General features: G+C 41.7%; 1 protein-coding gene and 1 pseudogene across 1 annotated transcript in view; both read right to left on the reverse strand.

Annotated features, from left to right (window-relative positions):
- The window catches only part of Dlc1 (DLC1 Rho GTPase activating protein), a 164,713-nt gene extending 148,205 nt beyond the window's left edge, over window positions 1–16,508 (reverse strand). Inside the window, exon 1 of the mRNA XM_051170072.1 lies at window positions 16,201–16,508. Within this exon, the coding sequence (XP_051026029.1) occupies window positions 16,201–16,339 (139 nt within the window). The 5' untranslated portion in view covers window positions 16,340–16,508. The remainder of the gene's footprint in view (window positions 1–16,200) is intronic.
- LOC127210349 (SAP domain-containing ribonucleoprotein-like) lies at window positions 7,124–7,786 on the reverse strand (annotated as a pseudogene).
- Window positions 16,509–20,321: the final 3,813 nt, after the last annotated feature.

The raw sequence follows: 20,321 nt of genomic DNA on the forward strand, positions 1-20,321 counted from the left end.
TCCCTCTTCTTGGAGGAGGTGCTGGCTTTTGATGGACTAGTGTATCATTTGTAAACATCAAATCATGGTATTAATGTGAAAAATGATTTTGAAAGTGGTTGTGAATAAGTAAATAATGGTAAGAAATGAAATTATTGGAGAGAAATTCTAACTGAAGTTAGAACTGAAGAGGAGATGGTTTATATTTTAAAGAGAAGAAAAATAATGCAAATGAGAAAAATAAAAGGCATTGGAATTGGGGGCAAGTTGATAATCATGTAATTGTGTTTTTCTGGACTTTACCTTGTAACAAAATGACACACGGTCAACTCAGCCAAGTAGAATAAGACATTCCACAAGGCAAATTGTCAGTTCTCAGGGAAAACAGGTGGGGCTGATTTTATCTATTTTTAAGACCCTATCTGAGGTGTTCACAGCATTGTCAAGTGTCTGTTCTCAATCAACCTGGTGAGAAGGAGGACCCAGTGAAGAATCAATGAATGGACGCAACAGCAGAGATCACCATGCCCCTTTGGGTATCTTTCTTTTTAGAAACTGAGATACACATACTTTTTTTTTTTTTTTTTTTTTTTTTTTTTGCCATTTATATTATTCTAATGTGTGATTCGAAAGTTCAAATCCAGGGCCTTGAGCCCATTAGGTGGCAGATCCTCCACTGAGGCGCTCCATCCCTGTTCTCAGAATACATTTGAAAGATGGCGTAGAGGTCACAAGGGACTGAGAAGGACCCAAAAGAAAGGGAGTTTGAGATAAGGGAAGTGAGAGATGATCAACCCACACCAGTATACAGACGTAGAAACACCACTCTACGTCTGATTTTACTGTACGCTAAACATTTAAAGTGTTGCTACTTAACCATTTAATGCACTAGGGGAGAAAATATAGCTGTTTACTTTTGCAAATTAATGGCCTCTTTTACTAATTCCTTTTTAATTCAATGTTCAAGGAATTAGCTAGTCTCTTCCTTCTTTACTCTTTCTTTCTTTCTTTCTTTCTTTCTTTCTTTCTTTCTTTCTTTCTTTCTTTCTTTCTTTCATGAGTCACAGTCTGACTATGTAGCTCAGCATGGCCTTCAACTTGTGATACTTATGCGTCAGCTTCTAGAGAGCTGGGTTTACCAGCATGACAGAAGAAGTTATTTTTTTTTTCCGAATGTCATTCAGATAGTTTCCTCCCCATGACAGGTGTATGGAACCATAATTGGTCTGTGGAACCCTTGGGCTCCACAAATGCCTGCAGGGGCTTTTATGGCAGAGAGGAAATATTCTCTTAGTAAGTATTCTTATTTCTTACTATAAGTTACTGTGAGGATGTAATCATTGGAAAAGTATTTTTACTACTTCTTACTATCAAATACCTTCAACTTCTATTATCTACACTCACCATCCACCTTAGCTGTGTTTAGACCCCAGTACAGGCTTAGATTTGGTACAAGTGAACTTCTGGCTTCCTATCTCCTTTAAACAGAAAAAATAGTTACATTTTAGCTTCTTCTGAATGGGAAACCATACTAAATGAGATACATACATTCATTATTTATAACTTTCACTCAAACCTTCACTCATGATCTATTCATTTAAACTGTGTCTCTTGACTAGAGAGTTGAAGACATTAATATTTAAAGTTATTAGTGAAAGGTGTGTGTTGACTGCTGTCTTTTTCTTCTGTTTGTGTGCTTTTCTAATTTGTGTTTCTACTATTATAGCTTCATTTGTTTTCTTGCCGTAGCCTCTTGCATTGGCTTATACCTCTTTTCAGTCTGAAGTACCATTTCCAGGTTTGCTGGGTATGTGTGTGTGTGCTTGTGTGTATCTAACAACAATAATAAAGATGGGATGACTTTGAACGGGTGTCAGGGGACATGGAAATCATTGTAAGGGGAGGAAGATGAGTAAAAATGGTGTAGATACAGTATCATTGAATGTATTTCTTAAGAATTAAATTAAAAACATTGCTCATGTAGTGTTTGTTTAATCTTCTTAATAACTTAATATTCATGACAACAAGACAATTTATATGTATGCTTTTATGTACATATGTATATATGTATACACAGAAGCATGTATACATGTAAATGTATGTATTTAACATTGTTGGTATAATATAATTTATATGACTTACATTTTAATGTTTTAAAAGTAAGTATTCTACGACCTTTGTACAATTTGTAGTTTCTTTCCACAGCGAGTGTTCTTACAAACCACTATTACGTGTGTAATACTTGTTAAACTCTCTGGCTATATGTGCATAATCACTTGAGCTGTGAAATTTTACCCTTTGATGGATTATTCCACCACCCAGAAACTCCTATACATAAATATATGGAGATTTAAACAAGAATATTCACAACAAGTACTTTTACTAAGATGTAGCTGTAAGGAGTAAATTATGGCATGGTTTTATAACAGCAACAAGGGTGAACACATTGGCTTGGAACATAAACAAATATCAAGAACATAAGCCCTAGCAAGGAGAGTTGCTGATGGAGATGGAGATTTGCAGCATTATACCACTTAACACTTTCAAATATGCAGACATAGGTAATCCTGTTTGGGGTGCCTAAACAAGTGACGAGACAAAAGCCCTATGACAAAACCACAGCTACAAGGAAGGACCTGGGTGGACAATGGCACCCAGAAGTGCCTTACAGAGATCTTCCACAGCAATGGGAATGTTTTATTACTTGTTAGTGGCCGAGACTTGTATATCTTGAATGCCTCAAGTGTTTAATGAAATAACCTTGCTATGAGTTAATTAATAACCTACCTAAAGATCATTTTTGGAGACAAGGCTTTGGGAAAGCAAAGATAATTTTTAAATGTTACCCAAACTGTATTTAATCAACAAACAATGAGTAGGCTATGAAAATGGCAACCTAAGCCACAGGAGACGCCAGGACCTGGTGTCCTGTGGTGCCACTGCATGGGCCATTAGCTATAGCAACACCGCTTTCATTTTACAAAGAAATTTGTCCATTCCCGAGTCTTCAAAGTGAACAAAGGTTGCTCACTCTTAAAAAGTTATTAAAAGCACTTGGCTTTTGACCCTTACAACTCAATTTGTACAGAGTATGGGTCAGTTTTCTTCTTAAGTAATAAAAATAGTCAAATGCCATTCTAAGCTCTGTTAAAAATAACAAAACAAAACCCAGATATTACCTAAGTTACCATGGCTTTTTAAAAAAAGTTCTTTTATTTTAGGAGCAGAGGAGAGCTAAAATAATGAACTATTAATTCATTGAAACATTTAATGTTCAAATAGGGAAGAATACAGGACAGTGAGAAAGAAAACACTTGTAGTCAAGGGCAAGTTAGACGAAGTATCTCTCTCACAGCACAGAATGGGGAAATGAATGCTGGCAGACAGTCACAGGAGACACGCGAGAGTGGTGGGTGGGGCGGGCAGGTCCTGTCAAGGGATTAATGAAGGTGGAAGGCCATGGAAGGACACTCTGAGAACAGTATATGCAGCGGCTTGGGAGTCACACTCAGGGTCACTGAAAGGAAAACATTTTCTGTGAGCTGGCATCACAAGAATGGGAGTTCGGAATGTGTGTGATGGTGTCTGTGGAGATGGGTGTCCAGTTTTCATCTGTTTGTCTCAGTCTCCAAGAAGAAGGCAGGCAGCAGGCTTCCCTTCATTCACTTCCCCAGACTACATTTCCTTTTCTTCTTTCTTTTTTCTCTTTCTTTCTTTCTTTCTTTCTTTTCTTTCTTTCTTTCTTTCTTTCTTTCTTTCATTACATGTTTATTTTTTCCCTCATTTCCCAGCCTATGAGCATGCACTGGATAATCCTCGAGGTATGTGCAGAGTGGCTGGTCGGGGACTGTTGTTATTGTCTTAAATAGTGCAAAGGGCATTCGGGCCCTGCTTTGACATGCTTTTTCTGGAGTTTACCCCCCTATGTTTATCTTCAATTGTGCAATTATTATGCTGTGCTAAAAAGCTCTGGGAAGAAACATAGTCCTAAGTTCTAAGCCATGAATTTATAAAAAAAAAAAAATAATAATAATAATCACTTAGGAGCCAAGGGAAACCTTTCCTTAGGGAAACAAATAAGGAAAGAAACAATGTTATATACAAACTGTCGGAATTGGTTATCAAATGTGCATTCAATCAAATGCCAACATCCCCTTTATAAATTCCCATGGTATTCTCATGACATTGATGACTCTGCATGGACAACATTAGTAAGTTACTTTAGCTTGGTCTTCTCACCTAGCCACAGTCTCCTACCTGGTGCTCATGGCTGTAAGGAAAAGGGACCCAGATTGCAATACTCTTGATGAGTCTGGGTCCTTACAAAAGCTCTCTGCAGGGGCTGGAGAGACCCCTTAGTGGTTAAGACTGCCTGCTATGCAAACATGAGGACCCGTGTTTGGATCCCAGCAACCTTATAAAAAGCTGAGAGTGGTTATATGTGCCTGCCACCCCTAACTGGGGTTTGTAGGCTGCCAGCCTAGCACCAGGTTTCGTGAAACACACATCTAAAAGGAATAAGATGGATGGAGAGAAAGAGAGACTGAGCAGGGCACTCACCTTTCCCCTACACTCCCACACATAGGTGCCATTGATACGAGTATACACACCACACACATGCAAACTCACAAATACATATTCACTAAAAAAGCTGGACACCTGTGCACAGCTCTGATACAATGAATGTATCTTAGAATACTAAAACAAATCCATGTGAAGTAAGTCTTTAGGAGGTCTTCTAATAACTTCCAAAGGCTGGAGAACTGAAGTCCACACTGCTGTGAGTGGGTCTCACTGCCCTCTAATCCCACTGTTAGCTCACTTACCCAGCATGAGGTACGTATGAGTCAATATGTACGTGTTAAGTTTGCTTGGCTGGAAGTCACCAAGTGAGACTGTAGTTTCTTGTAAGAGGGCAAAAGAAAGATGCCTCTTGAAGGCAGAAATGACATGACAACCTTGCTTTCCTTAGTGAAAAACTGGAGTCCAAAGACAATGTTATCAGGGTGGAAAACAATATGCTTGGTGGCATTCTTTAGGATCCAAGGTGGGTCTAATTTAGAAGAGTTTTATTTTTTTTTTTAATATTATATAGTGGATTAGAAATGGTCTTACTCCTTTGGTAGAGCGCTTTGTGTGTGTGTGTGCCAGATGTTTGTGTTGGTGAGAAACCAACAACACTGTCTAGACCTCTAGGATACAGTAATCAAGCACAAATGAAAAACATTCAAAGGTCACACTTCTATCCAGACCTGCAACATCCTGCTATTCAAGACCAGGTTAAAGACGGGGGAGTCATGATAAACTGAGCCATACTGACTGCTGACTCAGTAATTTGAGAGTTGTCTGCAAAAAGCTAAATATGTCACCAAAAATGTACAAGATAAAACAAAGTCTAGACACCATAAAATGTGCTGTTTCCCTGACTACAGGTTGTCAGCGGCCAGCTGCTGTGCCGTGACTTTTTACACCGGTATCCTGTAAATCAAGACCCTTCAGGCTTTATAAAGGGAAATTCCTTGATGTCATATGATGCCTGAGGGGTGTTTATATGCATGTATATGTGATTGCTCAGATGCTCCATGCTGATAAGAAGTTGCCTGAGGAGAAAAAGACCAACACGGAACCAGGATCTGCAGGGTTCATCAGCTAAGATTTACCAAACAATAATATCAATGTTTTCACTTATTCTTGTGATTTTTATTCTTTTTTTTTTAATTTAATTTTATTAATTTATTCATATTACATCTCAATGGTTATACCATCCCTTGTATCCTCCCATTCCTCCCTCCCTCCCATTTTCCCCCTACTCTCCTTCCCTATGACTATGACTGAGGGGAACTTCCTCCCCCTGTATATACTCATAGGGTATGTAATTTTTATTCTTTAGAAGTTTCTAAGGTGTAGAGGCCACGGGTTTCTCAGAATCCACATTTTTTTTTTCCCAGATAGGATCTCTCACTGGGATCTAGGCTAGACTAGCCAGAAAGCTCCGCAAATTGTTCTGTCTCCCCCCACATCTAGCTCTTAAAAACAACACAGGTGCTGGGGATTAAACTTATGTCCGTACACTTTGCTGGCAAATGCTTTATTGACTGAACTATCTCCCCAGTCTCTGCTAACTCATTCTTATTGGTTCTCTTGACGGGAATGATTAAGAACGCTGCTACAGAGTATATATAGGCACTGACCCCTCTCTGTCCTTATACTCAGCTCAGGACTAGTGTTATTTTTACTATAAAATTATGGGGAGCCAAAGAGTAAGTTGGAAGAGTCATCAAAAGGAACTCCTCTGACTCCTTTGTCTTCTGGCTCACAGTCAAACTTTCATGATACACACATGGAAACGCATTTGCTCTACATTGGATGTAAGGGTTGGGTGAATGACTGCTTCCAAAAAGACAAGCATTCTTGCTCTCCATGTCATATAGAAGCAAAATCACAGGGGTAACAGATATCTATAGGGACACACGTACACGCACACCTTGAAGCATGGTGTGTATATGTGTGTTTATACACTCACGTGTTATATATTCAGTGGAAGGAGCTATCTGACCGGTCAGTTGAGTAACTAATGGGAGAATTTCATAAAATGTTGAAGAATATCCAATCCATTTACTGAATAAACACATAAATGCTGCTACGAGACACAAGGTAGTTTGCAATGCCTATATTTAACTTACTACTGCACTTCTGAGTTCTTTCTCCTGCATACACACACTCACATACATACACGACTACTGCCATGTTGTCATAGAGGCTTTTCTGAAGTGATTCTGTGGTTTCTGTTTTCACAGAAAATAGTGGAAAAGATTTTACTATGATGTTAAAGGCTTATGCTCAAAGGAAGTTTTCACTTATAAATACAATTCATAAACATACAGAAGGAGCTCAACCCTGATAAAATACGAGTAAGTGTGAAATAGCACATATATCCTTTTTTCTTTTCTTTCCTTTTTATTAATAAGCAAAATAATTAAGCACCCCCCCCAACACACACAACAACCTTAAATGCAGAGCAACAGTTAAACTGCTGCTCTAATGCAAGGATGTACCTCAGGTGCATCCTTCCTCACTGCGAGGCACATGGCTATGCATGTAAAGGTATGTGTGTGCGTGCATATGTGCATGTGTGTATGTGTGTGTAACCAAGAAGAATCCTGAAATGGAAACTACTATGGGGCAGAGAGCATGAACTTTTCATTATGCAATCCCCAAATGCTCTGTTCTTCTCTTTTTCGTTGCCTCTGTATCCTCTGTGGCTCTGGTTCCACCTGAACTTGTCACAATCTCAATTCTCTCCTGCCCTTTTTTCAGCTTCTCAGCAGCCTCAGACTTTCTAGAGATGGAAAAGACATTCAAACCAAATCTCTGTGCTCTTTCCCTCAGTTTATCCAGGTCAACCATAGGCTTGGTGTCAGATGATAAACCTTTTGTTGGAATTGAACAAATTCCGAACCCAGCTGCCTGAGCAGCCTTCTTACTCACCATGCTTACAGGTACAATGAATCGTTCAGCCCTCTTCTGCATTCACTCAATCTGAAGTATCCCAGGTGTAATTTTACCACTTCTTTTTCTGATGTCATGTCAACAGCTTTTCAGGAAGACTTTCTTCTTTAATAGACAGTTCTATGGACTTTGGTTCTTATTCCTCAGTTTCACCTCCCAGTACATTTTCTTCATTTGCTTCCTCTTTAGCATGTTTCTTAAGAGATGCCTCATGCTTCTGTATTATTCCCTCAATCTCTAAACCATGAGCAAGACATTCTTAGTTCAGCTGGTGGAGTTCTACCATCTCAGTCATCATCTTGCTGTGCCTTCCCTTTTTTCTTTTCTAATGCAATTGGACTAGTGGTTATTTCCTGATGCAAAAAGGAGAGGGAGGTCCAGAGAGGGAGAAGCACAAGGAGAGAAAGGCAGGGAAAAGGGAGGAAAGGATGATAGAAGGAAGTGAGCAGGGGAGTGAAGGTAAAGGAGAAAGAATAGACAGGCCCAGGCTTGGCAAGTACCTTCCTCTAGCTGTTAAATCACACTTCTGGGCCTTCCCTACACTGGAAATCCCACTTGGCTAAGCAGGTGAGGAGTTCAGGCTTCTTGTCCCTCCCTACCCCTCTGCTGTTAGGGATATCAGCTAGGGTCACCCCCATAGACTTCCAGGGGCCTCCTCTATCCCAGAGATGCTCCCCCACCAATTTCTGTTTTCTCTCCAGGTCTGTACCCCCACAGCCCTCCTCCCCATGCCCGATCCCCACTCTTGTTACCCTCTCCACCCATTCTCCCACACAGCTCACTCCCTCCATCTACTTCAGATGACTATTTTTTTTTCCAGAACTGACCCCTGACACTATTAATGATACTCTGCTATGCTTGCAGACAGGAACCTAGCATAAATGCCTTCTGAGAGATTTCATGGATGGAAACAGATGCAGCTGATGGAAACAGATGCAGAGACCCACAGCCAAGAAATAGACCGAGCTCAAGGAGTTTTGTGGAAGAGTGGGAGGAAGGATTGAGGGAGCCAGAGGGGTCAAGGACACCAGAGACCTAGACTCCTTACACACATGTAGCAGATGTGCAGCATGGTCATCTTGTGGGCTATCCTCTAACAAAGGAAGTAGGGGCTGTCTCTTGACTCTTTTGGCTGCTTCTGGATCTCTTTCCCCTAGCTGAGCTGCCTTAGGCTGGCCTCAGTGGGAGAGGATGTGCTTAGTCTTGTTACAATTTGAGATGCCAGGGTGGGTTGGTACCACTTAGGGGCCTCCCCTTCTCTGAGAAGAATGAGAGGGGGCAATGGGGGTTGGGAGTGTGTGAGGGTGGGACTAGGAGGAGAGAACGAAGGGGGCTGGGATTAGGCTCTAAAGTGATTAAAGAAATAAAATTCAAAACCAACAAACAAACACAAATGTGCCTTCTCCTACATCCCTGATGATGGCAGGTTAAAGAGCCTGTCAGGGATGAGCTTCATTCATCGAAGAAAGCTCGGAGGTGATCTGCACTTTTTCCTTAGTAAAATAGGGCTTATTTGACCTGGGTTGTGCTCCTTAATTCCACAGGTAGCATGCAGATAGTGTTCCTATGGCAGCTAGGCAAGGATTCTGTCTGTCTTTGGTTTGTCATCCAGTATACAGTACCGTGTTCGGTATATAATAGGCAATAAATCTTTTGTAAAACAGGTTTAAGATAATTGACAGCTTAGGAGGCTCTTGGACTTTTGTTTGTGACACCGATAAATGCTTTTCTAACATATTCCCCCAAATCTTTTCATTTCAAGGAGACTAAAAAATAAGATTTACTTCTCAGAGTGATTTCGAACATGAGATGAGAAGATTTCTCTAGACCTTTTAATATGGACCATGTTCTCAGTAGGCATCCGTGCAGAGACTGCAAATGATGGCATCCACCTGCTGGCACCCCCTACCCTCTTCCATTTATGGCCACAATATATCTGGTGCCTATTCTTCAGCTGAGGAGAGCAACCTTAGTACCACCATCCTGAGTTTGATTACGCTGGGGCAGGGATAACTCTGGTGTTACATCTTCATCAGTAAGTCCAGGCAAACACCTGAAAATATTTGTGCTTATTGACTCGCAGGGAAAAATACTAAGAGATGGATCAGTACAGGCCTTCATTGTGACACATGACTCAGCACGTATCATGTGCGTGGTGGGTCCTCCCTCTTTGAGAATGATGGATTACTTTAAAAGTAAGTAAGGGACTGAACCAGAAACGAAACAACATTTATGTTTAATCACAATCTCCATCTAAATCTTTCCTCCCAGGTAGGGAGCTTCCAGAAGAAGGTCCTTTTAAACCCAGTTTTTGCTACCTAGCCCAGCTTCTTAATCAATATACACGTCCTTCCTACCAAGGTACTGACTTTAGATATCTAGTTATTCTGATTATGGGGACCTTTGGCAGGTGTGACTGGCGCCCATGCTAACCACTTTCAAAAAATAGGGAGAGTTACGGCTGTTTTGCTCTACAGAGGAACATGTGCAAGGCAACCGCTTTCGAGTGTCAGCCTTGACATTTAGCACGCTTTCCCCATGCCAGAGTGGAGTGCATACTTGAAACTGTAAGCCTGTCAGCACTGCTGCTCTTTTATATGTTCTGCTCCATCCATATAGCAGTGCTCAAAGCAGGTTCCAGCTCGTCTGGGAAGATGCCCAGAGATTGCCTATCTAGTATGACAATCCTACGTGCAAGGCTGACTTCCTCAGCACTGCACAGAAACGGTTATTCTACTCACTTCCTCTGGGGATTCACAAAGGTCTGGTTCTGTTTGTTTGTTTGTTTGAAATCTCTTCCTTTTGGTCTTTCATTGTTGCTCTGTAGAGGTACAGAAACAAGCCCATTTGTTACTAATATTTTACTTATTTTGTTTGGGGTTTGGATTGGTTCAACTACTTCTGTTCCAATTTATAGTGACCGTGTGCTATGAGGTCGAAGCTCCTCAGGAAATAGGACATAAAGAAAAGACAAGTGGGGTGATAATACCCAGAAAAACGAGACTTTGTTTTCTCAGTATGCCAAAAGGGCTCTTCTGAGCATGTCCAGTTGTAGCTCATTTAAGTCCTAATTGCACATTATTATGTTGAGGTTGCTATTACCCTTTTTGTGTTGGTGAGGATCACACTGTTTTGTCCAAAGTTATTGAGTGCAAGAGCCACAATCCTTTTTTCTGAATTTTCTCCTTTTATTAGAAATAGATTCTTTCCTTATATAATATAATCTGTTACTGTTTTCCCTCCCTCTACTCCCCCCCCCGCCAGTTCTTCCTGCCTCCTCTTCATCTAGACTTTTCTGTCAATCGTTAGGAAAGAAGAGGCTTCTAAGAGATAACAGTCAAACACGACAAAATAAATTGTAATAAGATGAAATGAAACTCTCCACACTGAAGTTGGACAAGGCAAACTGACAGAAGGAAAAGAGTCTAAGAGGAGACACAAGAATAAGATATCTACACACTCAGGAGTCCCATAAAAACTAAGCTGAAAGCTATGATATATACGTCGAGGATCTGATGCAGACCCATGTAGGCCCAATTCTTGCTGCTTCAGTCTCTGAGTCCATATGGGCTTTGAAGAGCCAGGATCTCAACTCAGGCAGTCTTGGCCACATCTGAAGCCTCAGTCTCCCTAGTAACATTTTCTCACACCAAAGCTGCCCTTTATCAAAAATAATAAATTCAATGGCTGTGGGCTCACATCACAGTAGCTTACGAGACATCCCTAATGCTTGTCTCTCTTTAAAAGTCTCGAATAGGGCTGTCTTTGTTTACTGCATATTTTGAGGCATACCTCACTCCTGGTTAAAAGGCATTCCGTGTGCCCTTACTTGCTTTTCGCTGTGAACCAAGGGAGCACAAAGCAGCACACAGAGTCAATGTTTGTGGTTGCCCTTCATTGGAACGGAGCCAGAATCCTTGAGAACAAGGCTACTGCAAAGCAGGCCAGACCCTTTCGTTGCTGGCGTATTATAGACACGGTCAATTGAGATACAGAAATGCGTTTCCCAAAAGGCATAAGATAGTAAACATGCAATAAAACACACCAGGGATCCAATCCAATGCATGTGCTGAAGTGACTCATTTTACGTCAACTGCAGCTCATCTAGATTGGAATCTGTCTACATTTCCTTGCTTTGTGTCAATTAAAGTTTTTGTCTTCTTTAGGTGCTTTACTTGGGGAAATAGCACTGTGCCTTGTATCTCACCATCCCAGACACTCAGACTCCACCCCCTTCAGATATCAAGACATCATGTCTTTAATTGAGACATTGTATTACTTTCCCCCCAATCTATATGTTTTTATACTGTGTGTTTATTTCATTTTATTAGATCTTTGTGTGTGTGTGTGCGCGCGCGCGCGCGCGCGCGCGAGAGAGAGAGAGAGAGAGAGAGAGAGAGAGAGAGAGAGAGAGAGAGAGAGAGAGACTAGGACAAATTTCTTTTTAATTTATCAATTCCTCTTTCTATGCCAAAGAAAGTTCCTGCACACAGAGTCTAGATTTGTCTTACTGTTTCTGCCTTTAATTTTACTCTGTTTCCTTCATCTTAACTGTTTTGTAGACTTTTGGCAAATATACATCACACTGTAGCCAGATCACTATGAGATGAAAATCTGGCATCACAATTACTAAGAGTTACTATTTACCAGTGCCTTTAGTTGGAGCCACAGCCCTTGATAAACCTTACTGCGCCAAGGACTAGTACACAGCAAAGCGGCTGGCAACATCTGAAAACCACAGTAAGCATCACAAAGAGATCTCTAGTTTACAATCTTTGGATATAGTCAAAGCATTCAGGAAGTTGGACTGGCCAAAAACCAAACCAAACAAACAAACAAAAAACCAAAATCGAACATTGAGCTTGTTACCCTTTATTTAGCATGTCCCACGACTGTGAATGCAAATAAGCTGACCTCTAGCCCATAAATTTATTATCTGTCCCTGGGACTTCGTTACTAACAAAAAGCGTGCTTTTCCATGCCACACTGCACTTGCGTGTGTGTATATATCACAGTATATCTATATCCACACTTACTCCGCAGTTATGTATGGATCTGAGCTCACTCTAGATCACACAGGATTGGCATTTTTTTTCTGTCCACAGGTGTTCCTATGACCTCAGTGGCCAACTACTGGGCACCTCTGTGCATTGTAGTGATTCGGTAACCAAACAGTAAAGTTGCAGGCTCTATGCTGGTGACTTAGGAATCATCATTGCATCTTAGTTTTTTTCTATTTATACTGGTTGGTGACAAAAAGAAAAGTCAAAGATCAGGACAGGACACAGGTTAGCCTTGAATCCAGCTAGTCAATCTGTACACTGGGGCCTTTAAAAACGTTATACCTAAGTTCCTATATTTTTAAATAATCATATAATTAGTTCATATTAAGTTACTGTATTACCATTTTTGTTGTCTGAACATGTCTTTAGATGTAGTCCACTATAATGGGGCTTCTTTCACACCTTTCTGTTATTTTACTTACACATTGGTAAATATTATGAGAAGTGAGCCATAGGCTTTATCAGAATCCCATCTCAACATGAAACCCAAAAGTCTTGTGTGAAACAGTTATGTGCAGCTGGCTTCGGATTAAATGTACTTTGATGCCAAGATGTCCAGGTACCAAATGTGAAGAGGATAAGCAGGCAGCACATGGGGAGCTATGTGGAGACTGTGAGGACCTAAGACAGATGTGAGAAAAACATAGTGTTCAACCAGATGGGGCTGTGTGTCCCATCAATCAATTACCATCCTCCTCAAGTTCCCATCCAGAGATACAATCTCATCTTAGGAAAGAAGGTAATGAGCCCAGAGGGTAAGAGAAATGCTTAGGGGTTGTGACTCAGCACAAAGATGAGCATTAATAGAAGGGGGTAAAATTAAGACAATTCATTATGTCTTTTCTCACAGCTGGGTGGCCTTTTCCTAGGGGCAGTTCTGTATTTTGTTGGTATAAGGCCGCAGATCCTTAAAAAAAAAAAGACAGAATCTTTAAGGGATTTTAAGGCAAGGAAAAGTAAATGACAGGTTTTGTCCATGGGAGAGAGAGAGAGAGAGAGAGAGAGAGAGAGAGAGAGAGAGAGAGAGAGAGAGAGAGAGAAAGAAAAAGAAGAAGAAGAAGAAGAAGAAGAAGAAGAAGAAGAAGAAGAAGAAGAAGAAGAGAGGGAAGAGAGACAAAGATAACCTTAAAAAAAAAAAAAAAAAAAAAAAGGCACAAAACTTCATCCCATGGCCAAACTCTTTGCTTAAGTAGAAACAGCTAAACTCTGATTGGCTGTAGAGAAAGAAGCCTGATGCAAGTCACTTGGCCTGTCAGCACCGCAACAGTAGCATTCCAGTCACTGTAAGCAGAAGTACTTTCCACTGGATGTTTCCAATCCCCCTTACCTGTCCCCTCAATTGTTTCACAGTGAAGAGGGGGGTGGGGACATTCTAACGCCCTCCATTCTGTGATGAAAGGCCAAGTAAGGGTGCCATATAATAACGATTTTCTCTGCTGTTCAGAAAATGAATCTCTGTGAACTCCAAGTGGTCGTGGTTTTAGTCTTTTGGTCAGCGGGAGGGTTAAATGCTACTAAAAGGGGGAGAGGTTAGAGATAAGCGCTCTTGAGTGACAGACCAATCTCTAGTTTACACATACTGACAGTGCCAGCCAGGAGCCAAGGACCAGGCAGGACCCGTGTCCAGGTCCCTAGTAATCAGCGTCAGCTGTAGGCCAGGTTCTTTTCTTCTGTCCTTTGCCCGAATGCTCCACCACATAAACACCCTAGCATGCCTATGCTCCTCTTTGAGGAGCCAAGTAACACAAAGAAAGAAGAAGAAGAAGAAGAAGAAGAAGAAGAAGAAGAAGAAGAAGAAGAAGAAGAAGAAGAAGGAGAGGAAGAAGCATTCCTTCAGTGTGACTAGAACAGCAAAACCCTACTTGCTGCCAGAGCTGCCGGAGTGCTGCTTTTCCCATCACAGATCAAAAGTAATGAGTGTTCCCCAGGTGGTTTGCACTAATGATTTTATATTGGTTCCTGCGTTTGGACTCTACAAATAGACTGTTAATACGTAACTAAAAAATGTGAAGGACACAGAACTTTCAAGCCGAAATATTTCCATTTCATCTGTCTTCATCTGTCAAACTCTAGGTTTGGGGAAGCAGTAATGTTTCAAATAGCCCTACAGTCAAGCTAAAACACCCAACTATAACCAAATATTGTTGTATTAGTAATAAGAATGTTACGATAATGAAGGAATAGTTTTTTTATTTCTTTTCTTTTTTTAAGTCAACCAATTCTAGTTGGGTATCTTATGCTTGTATATCTTACGTCCTTGGCATCCTCTGGTCAACTGCAATTTATTATTTTATAAAGTTTGATTGCTTTAATTAAGGCATGACATTTTGTTTTCAAGCAGTGATAGCATGTTAAAATTTAAAAGATTTTTCTTTACCCTGCTTTACTTATTAATTTAATTAATTACTCATGAAATTAATTAATAATTTAATGGTGTTCATCATCTACATAATCAATATTACATAGATTAGCAGAGGAAAAACTTGTGATTTAAGATATGGTGGTTCATACTTATAATCTCAGCATTGGAGAGCTGAGGAAGAAGGGCAGCCTGGGATACATACCTAGTGAGACCGTGTCTCAAAGATAATAAACAAATCACATTCCAACAAACTCGGCCAGCCTCGGTATTAAATTTTCATATTTATCTTCATAATCTGACTTATCACACTCACACACCTTAAATTCCCATTCTTCAAGTCCTGTCGAGGCAATTACTTGATACCATGTGACTTTAGTCAAGAACAATCTGTTTCAACCTTTGGAGACATGTCTAAGATGGCTAACAATTCTTGGAGACCATCCAGTATTCAGAAAACAACAATAACAACAAAGTCGAGAAAACATATTCTTTGACCCAACCACGTGAATGGCATAGTACAGCTCGCTTGGGGGGCACAAACAGGGAGCTTTAAAGACTATTGGAAAATCGCTCTCCTCCCAGGGTCACTCCCCACCACAGCGAGATGATATCTGCTGTCAGTTTCTGAATCTTCCACCTACATAGAATCAGAACTCTTTGTTTTCTCACTAGAGTCCTTCAAACACAGCTCTGCCATTTGGCGCCTGTCACTCGAGCCCTAGAACATTTGAATTGAACCAATGTATGGATGTTTTATTGCAATTTAAACGGCGGCTGCTGGCATACCCTATACGATACCCTCCCTCCTGGAACTTAACAGCTTCTGCTGGAGGAAATACCAGCTGACTGATGTTGGATGGGACTCCCCCTGACCTACACACCCTGCCAGGACCCTGCACCAGTCAGGCCAGGCCACCTCAGGCCAGACCTTGCTCAGAAGACGACCCCCAACCAACCAACTGCGGGGCAGAGCTCCAGGCTCCTGCCTGCAGTTTGTCATCTCCGCTGCTGATTTCCTGACACTCCAAAGGACCTTGCTTTTCTTCTCAAGGTTAAAAAAAAAAAAAAAAAAAAAAGCTCAAAGACCTTAGCTGGAAACAATCAGACCAATAACAAGAAACAATAAAAGAAAAAGAAAAACAACACCCCTCCGCCCCCCCCCCCCACAACACCAGAGACTGCTATAGTCCATCTGATGAGCCTGATAATTTCGCGAGTGAATGACAGAATGTGTGCCTTCAAAGGCTTTCGGGTTAATTCTCTGCTCGCTCTCCCGGTGCCCCTCACCTGCCAGCCGTCTTTCTCTGGTGTTTTTCCAGATAGCATCCAGCGCCCTGGAGGTGGAGTCCCTGATGTGGTCGCTGAAAGACCTCCGCAGCGGGGCTCGCAGGGGCCGAGCCATCACGTGGCCCTCGGGGTCCCCCATCCACCCTCGTGTGACTTCGGGCGGATCCCCTGGACCCTCGTTCCTCCTGGACGCTCAGGACGCAGGCATTGCGGCTAGCGCTGCGGCCTCGGGACGCGGCTGCAGGCGGCCTCTTGGCCTGTAGCCCAGCGCGCGCCACGGCCACATCTGGAAAGGCTTAGGGCCAGCGGCTCCCGCGCCCGCTATCGGGATGCGCCCTGTGTAACCCAATCACCTCGCTCGCTGTGAGGTGCCGCTTCGAGAAGATGGGAGCCGACCAGCTCCTTTCCTGAGATGAAGCAGAGAGCCAAGCAGGTAGCGCTGTCATCCAGGTCACTTCTCATCAGAGCAGCACCTGACCCACCTGGCCCCAGGTTTTAGATCCGCCTAAACCTACACTCACTTTCAAGTTGTGGTTACACGGCAGAGGAGACATCTTACACCGTTTCTTAAACGGGAGCCTGAGTTTTTAACATAAAATATTTACCAGTTCCCTGTATCTATTCTCCCTGCTGTTTTCTTCATAGAGGCTTCACCTAGAAATCAGATTCAAATATGGCCTCGGTTTGCCACTCTGCCTTCTGAGTTTGCAGGCTGATTATTTGTTATACATCAAATACTTACCTCAAAAGATTTTTTAAAAAAAAGTACTAGGCAGTTCTTGTACACTTTGGGGAATGAAATCTCAGCCAATTGCTTCTTTTACAGGACATGTTATTGCGCTTCTAAAATGTCAAACATCCACCTCTATGCCAATGCGTTTGGCAGGTTTTCTGACTTTTAATGTCTGACTGTCTCACTGTCCTCGATTCTACATCATAACTTTCAAGGTTTGGGCAGGAGGCTTAGCACCGGCGTGAGACAGTATCTTGGGGCCAGTTCACAACCTTTGTAAGAGATGACAGGGGCAGAGCAGCTTGCCAATTGCCAAGTGCTGTGCGAATGCTAATTGTAACCATAATTGTTTTTAACTCAAGAAGGCATTTTCAACCTACACTGATCTCCTGCAGCTTTACATTGATGCAACGTGCGCATTCACTTTTCCTGTGACAGCTTGATCATACAAAAAGATGTTGTAACTGACAGGGGTAACTATAGCCTTTAAATAAGGCCCAAAGAGTATGCTCCCAACTTGTTAATGTCCACAAGCCTCCTACGTTGATCTGTTTTGATTGCTATAACAAAGTACTTGAGGCTGCATACTTACAGGGGCTTATTTAGCTTATGAGTTTAAAGGACACTTTAAAGTGACTCTGTCAGGTCAGCCTCTCTTGAGGGCCTAATGGCAGATGGCATCATTTCAGTGAAGTGTGTGTGTGTGTGTGTGTGTGTGTATGTGTGTGTGTGTGTGTGTGTGTGTGTGTGTGTGTGTGTGTGTGTGTAAGGAAGAGATCTCTGCCAAACAGGAAGGGAGAGAGTGACTCAGGGTAAAGTTCACTCTTTCAACAATTCACTCTCAACAGACTCATTCTGAATCCCAGGCAAGTGGATTCAATCCAAGATCCGCCTCTCAGAGACCCCACATAGCCCCTGGACACAAGCACTTCAAAAATCCACCCCCCCACCCCCCCGTTTTACTGAGACTCAAGCCTCCAACACTTATTTATCCTTGAGGGAACAACTTTAAATTAATTGGCTTCTTGCCAATTAAGAATGTTCTCCGGCATACAGAAGAAAGGGATGCAGGCTGCTCTGATAAGACCTGATAGGCTCTGGTCATTTGGTGAGGGAGGAACGCCCCTTCTGTCAGAGGTCTAGGGGAAGGGAACAGGGTGGGAACAGAAAGATACAGCGAGGGGATAACAATCGGGATGTAATATGGATAAATTATAATAAATTTAAAAAAAGAATGTTTGAGTGTGTGTGTGTGTGTGTGTGTGAGAGAGAGAGAGAGAGAGAGAGAGAGAGAGAGAGACAGAGACAGAGACAGAGACAGAGACAGAGACAGAGACAGAGACAGAGACAGACAGACAGACAGACAGACAGAAAGACATAGTTTGAGGTTTGCAGGCCTGGGGTTGGGGGGCCACAAGGCAGGAGAGAGGAGGCAGGTACAGGAGGAGGAGGAAGAAGGAAGAAGAGGTAGCGATGGGTTAGCATAGAGAGAGGAACATGGCCAGATCAGGGTGGATGGAAGGAAGTCACCCAGATGGGAATGATTAAAACAGATGGCTGGGGTGGGGGCTGGCTGGGGATAAGGACAGTGTAGAGGGTTAATGTCTGCCCAGTCCAGTAACTTTTCACTGGACTAGGCGTGAGTTAGGAAGTACTGATGCAGTTGAAAGGATCTTAACTACTGAGTAACAGACCTCTGTACCCAGTGAGTTTGAGGCCTTGGGCTCAGTTGCCGTCACTGAAAAGAAGAAAAACAGACAAACAAAATACCCCTCCCTGCAAAACTCATAGAAAGTGCTCACCTACTGGTTCTGTTTCGAACATGCCAGATTTCAAGTTGTACTACAGAGCTATAGTACTAGGACCACCATGCTATTGGCACAGAAGCAGACAAATTGATCAATGGAATAGAGTTGAAGATCTGGACATAACTCAACATATCCAATATTTTAAAAAGAAGAAAAAGACCCACTGGAGAAAAGATAAGGTATTCAACAAAATGTGCTGGCCAAGCCAGATGGATGGCTTCTGGTAGAAGAATGAAAATAGATCCATATCTATCACCCTGCACAGAACTCAACTTCAAATGGATCAAGGACCTCCACATAAGTCCAGGTACACTGAATCAGAGAAAATAGGGAATAGGTTTTACCTTATTGACATAAGAAAGGGCTTTCTGAGCAGGACCCTGATAACACAGGCATTAAGACCAACAAATGAGACCTTATAAAGCAAAAAAGTTTCTGTACAGCTAAGAACACCATCATTTGAGCAAAGTAGCAGCCTACAGAATGAGAAAGTCTTCACCAACTATACACCTGACAGAGAGCTGTATCTAGAATATATAAAGAAAAAGCATCACAAAATGACTGACTCAATTAAAAATGTAGTATAGAACTAAACAGAGAATTATCAAAAGATGAAACACATAAATATAATCAACATTTTTAGCTATCAAGAAGACAACTTTTTGAGTTTGTTTTTTTTTTTTTTTGTTGTTTTAGGTTTTTCAAGATAGGGTTTCTCTGTGTACCCTTGGCTGTCCTGGACTCACTTTGTAGACCAGGCTGGCCTTGAACTCACATCCATCCACCTGCCTCTGCCTCCTGAGAAGACAACTTTAAGATTTCATTTTATTCCAGTCACAATATAAATAAAACAGTGCACGCTGGCAAATGATGGTGGAGGGGGCGGGGGCGTTACAGAGGAGTAAACACATATTCATTGATGGTGGGAGTACAAAATGTCACAGCCAGAATGAAAATCAGTGTGTTTCTCAGGAAGCCGAGAATCAATCTACTTCAAGATCCTGCTATACCTCTTTGGTGCATATACCAAAAGGACTCTGCATCTTCCTACAGAGATACTATCTTATCCATGTTCAATGCAGTCTACATTCATTAGGTCTACTTATAATAGACTGAAATTGAAAACAGCCTATATGTCCATCAACAGAGGATTAGGGACTTCACCCCGTATATTGGAAGCGACAATGCTAGATATCAGATGCTACCAAATAAAAGACTGAGTACCAGAAATAGATTATATGTTTTTGAATTGTTACCCAAAGGAATTCTATAGCTCACTCACCCAAACATTATAGGTTATTGCCAAGGCTATTGGCTACTCTCCACAATGTTATTGTAAGGTTATACTGCTGAAGATACCATGTTTGTATATCATCAAACATGGATAAATTGAGATGATTTCCAAGTAGAAAATTCACCCCTGCTGACTATTGTTAATGGTATTGGAAGGTAGGTTGATCCTTGCTACCAGAGGAGAAAATGTAATCATCAATATGACCCACCTATGAACCTTGCTTGTGACCCACAACAGCAACATGCCTATGAGGTACACTGGTGCAATAGTGGCACAAAGAGCTTTT

Source organism: Acomys russatus, chromosome 27, assembly GCF_903995435.1.
Source record: "Acomys russatus chromosome 27, mAcoRus1.1, whole genome shotgun sequence".
Lineage (NCBI taxonomy): Eukaryota > Metazoa > Chordata > Mammalia > Rodentia > Muridae > Acomys > Acomys russatus.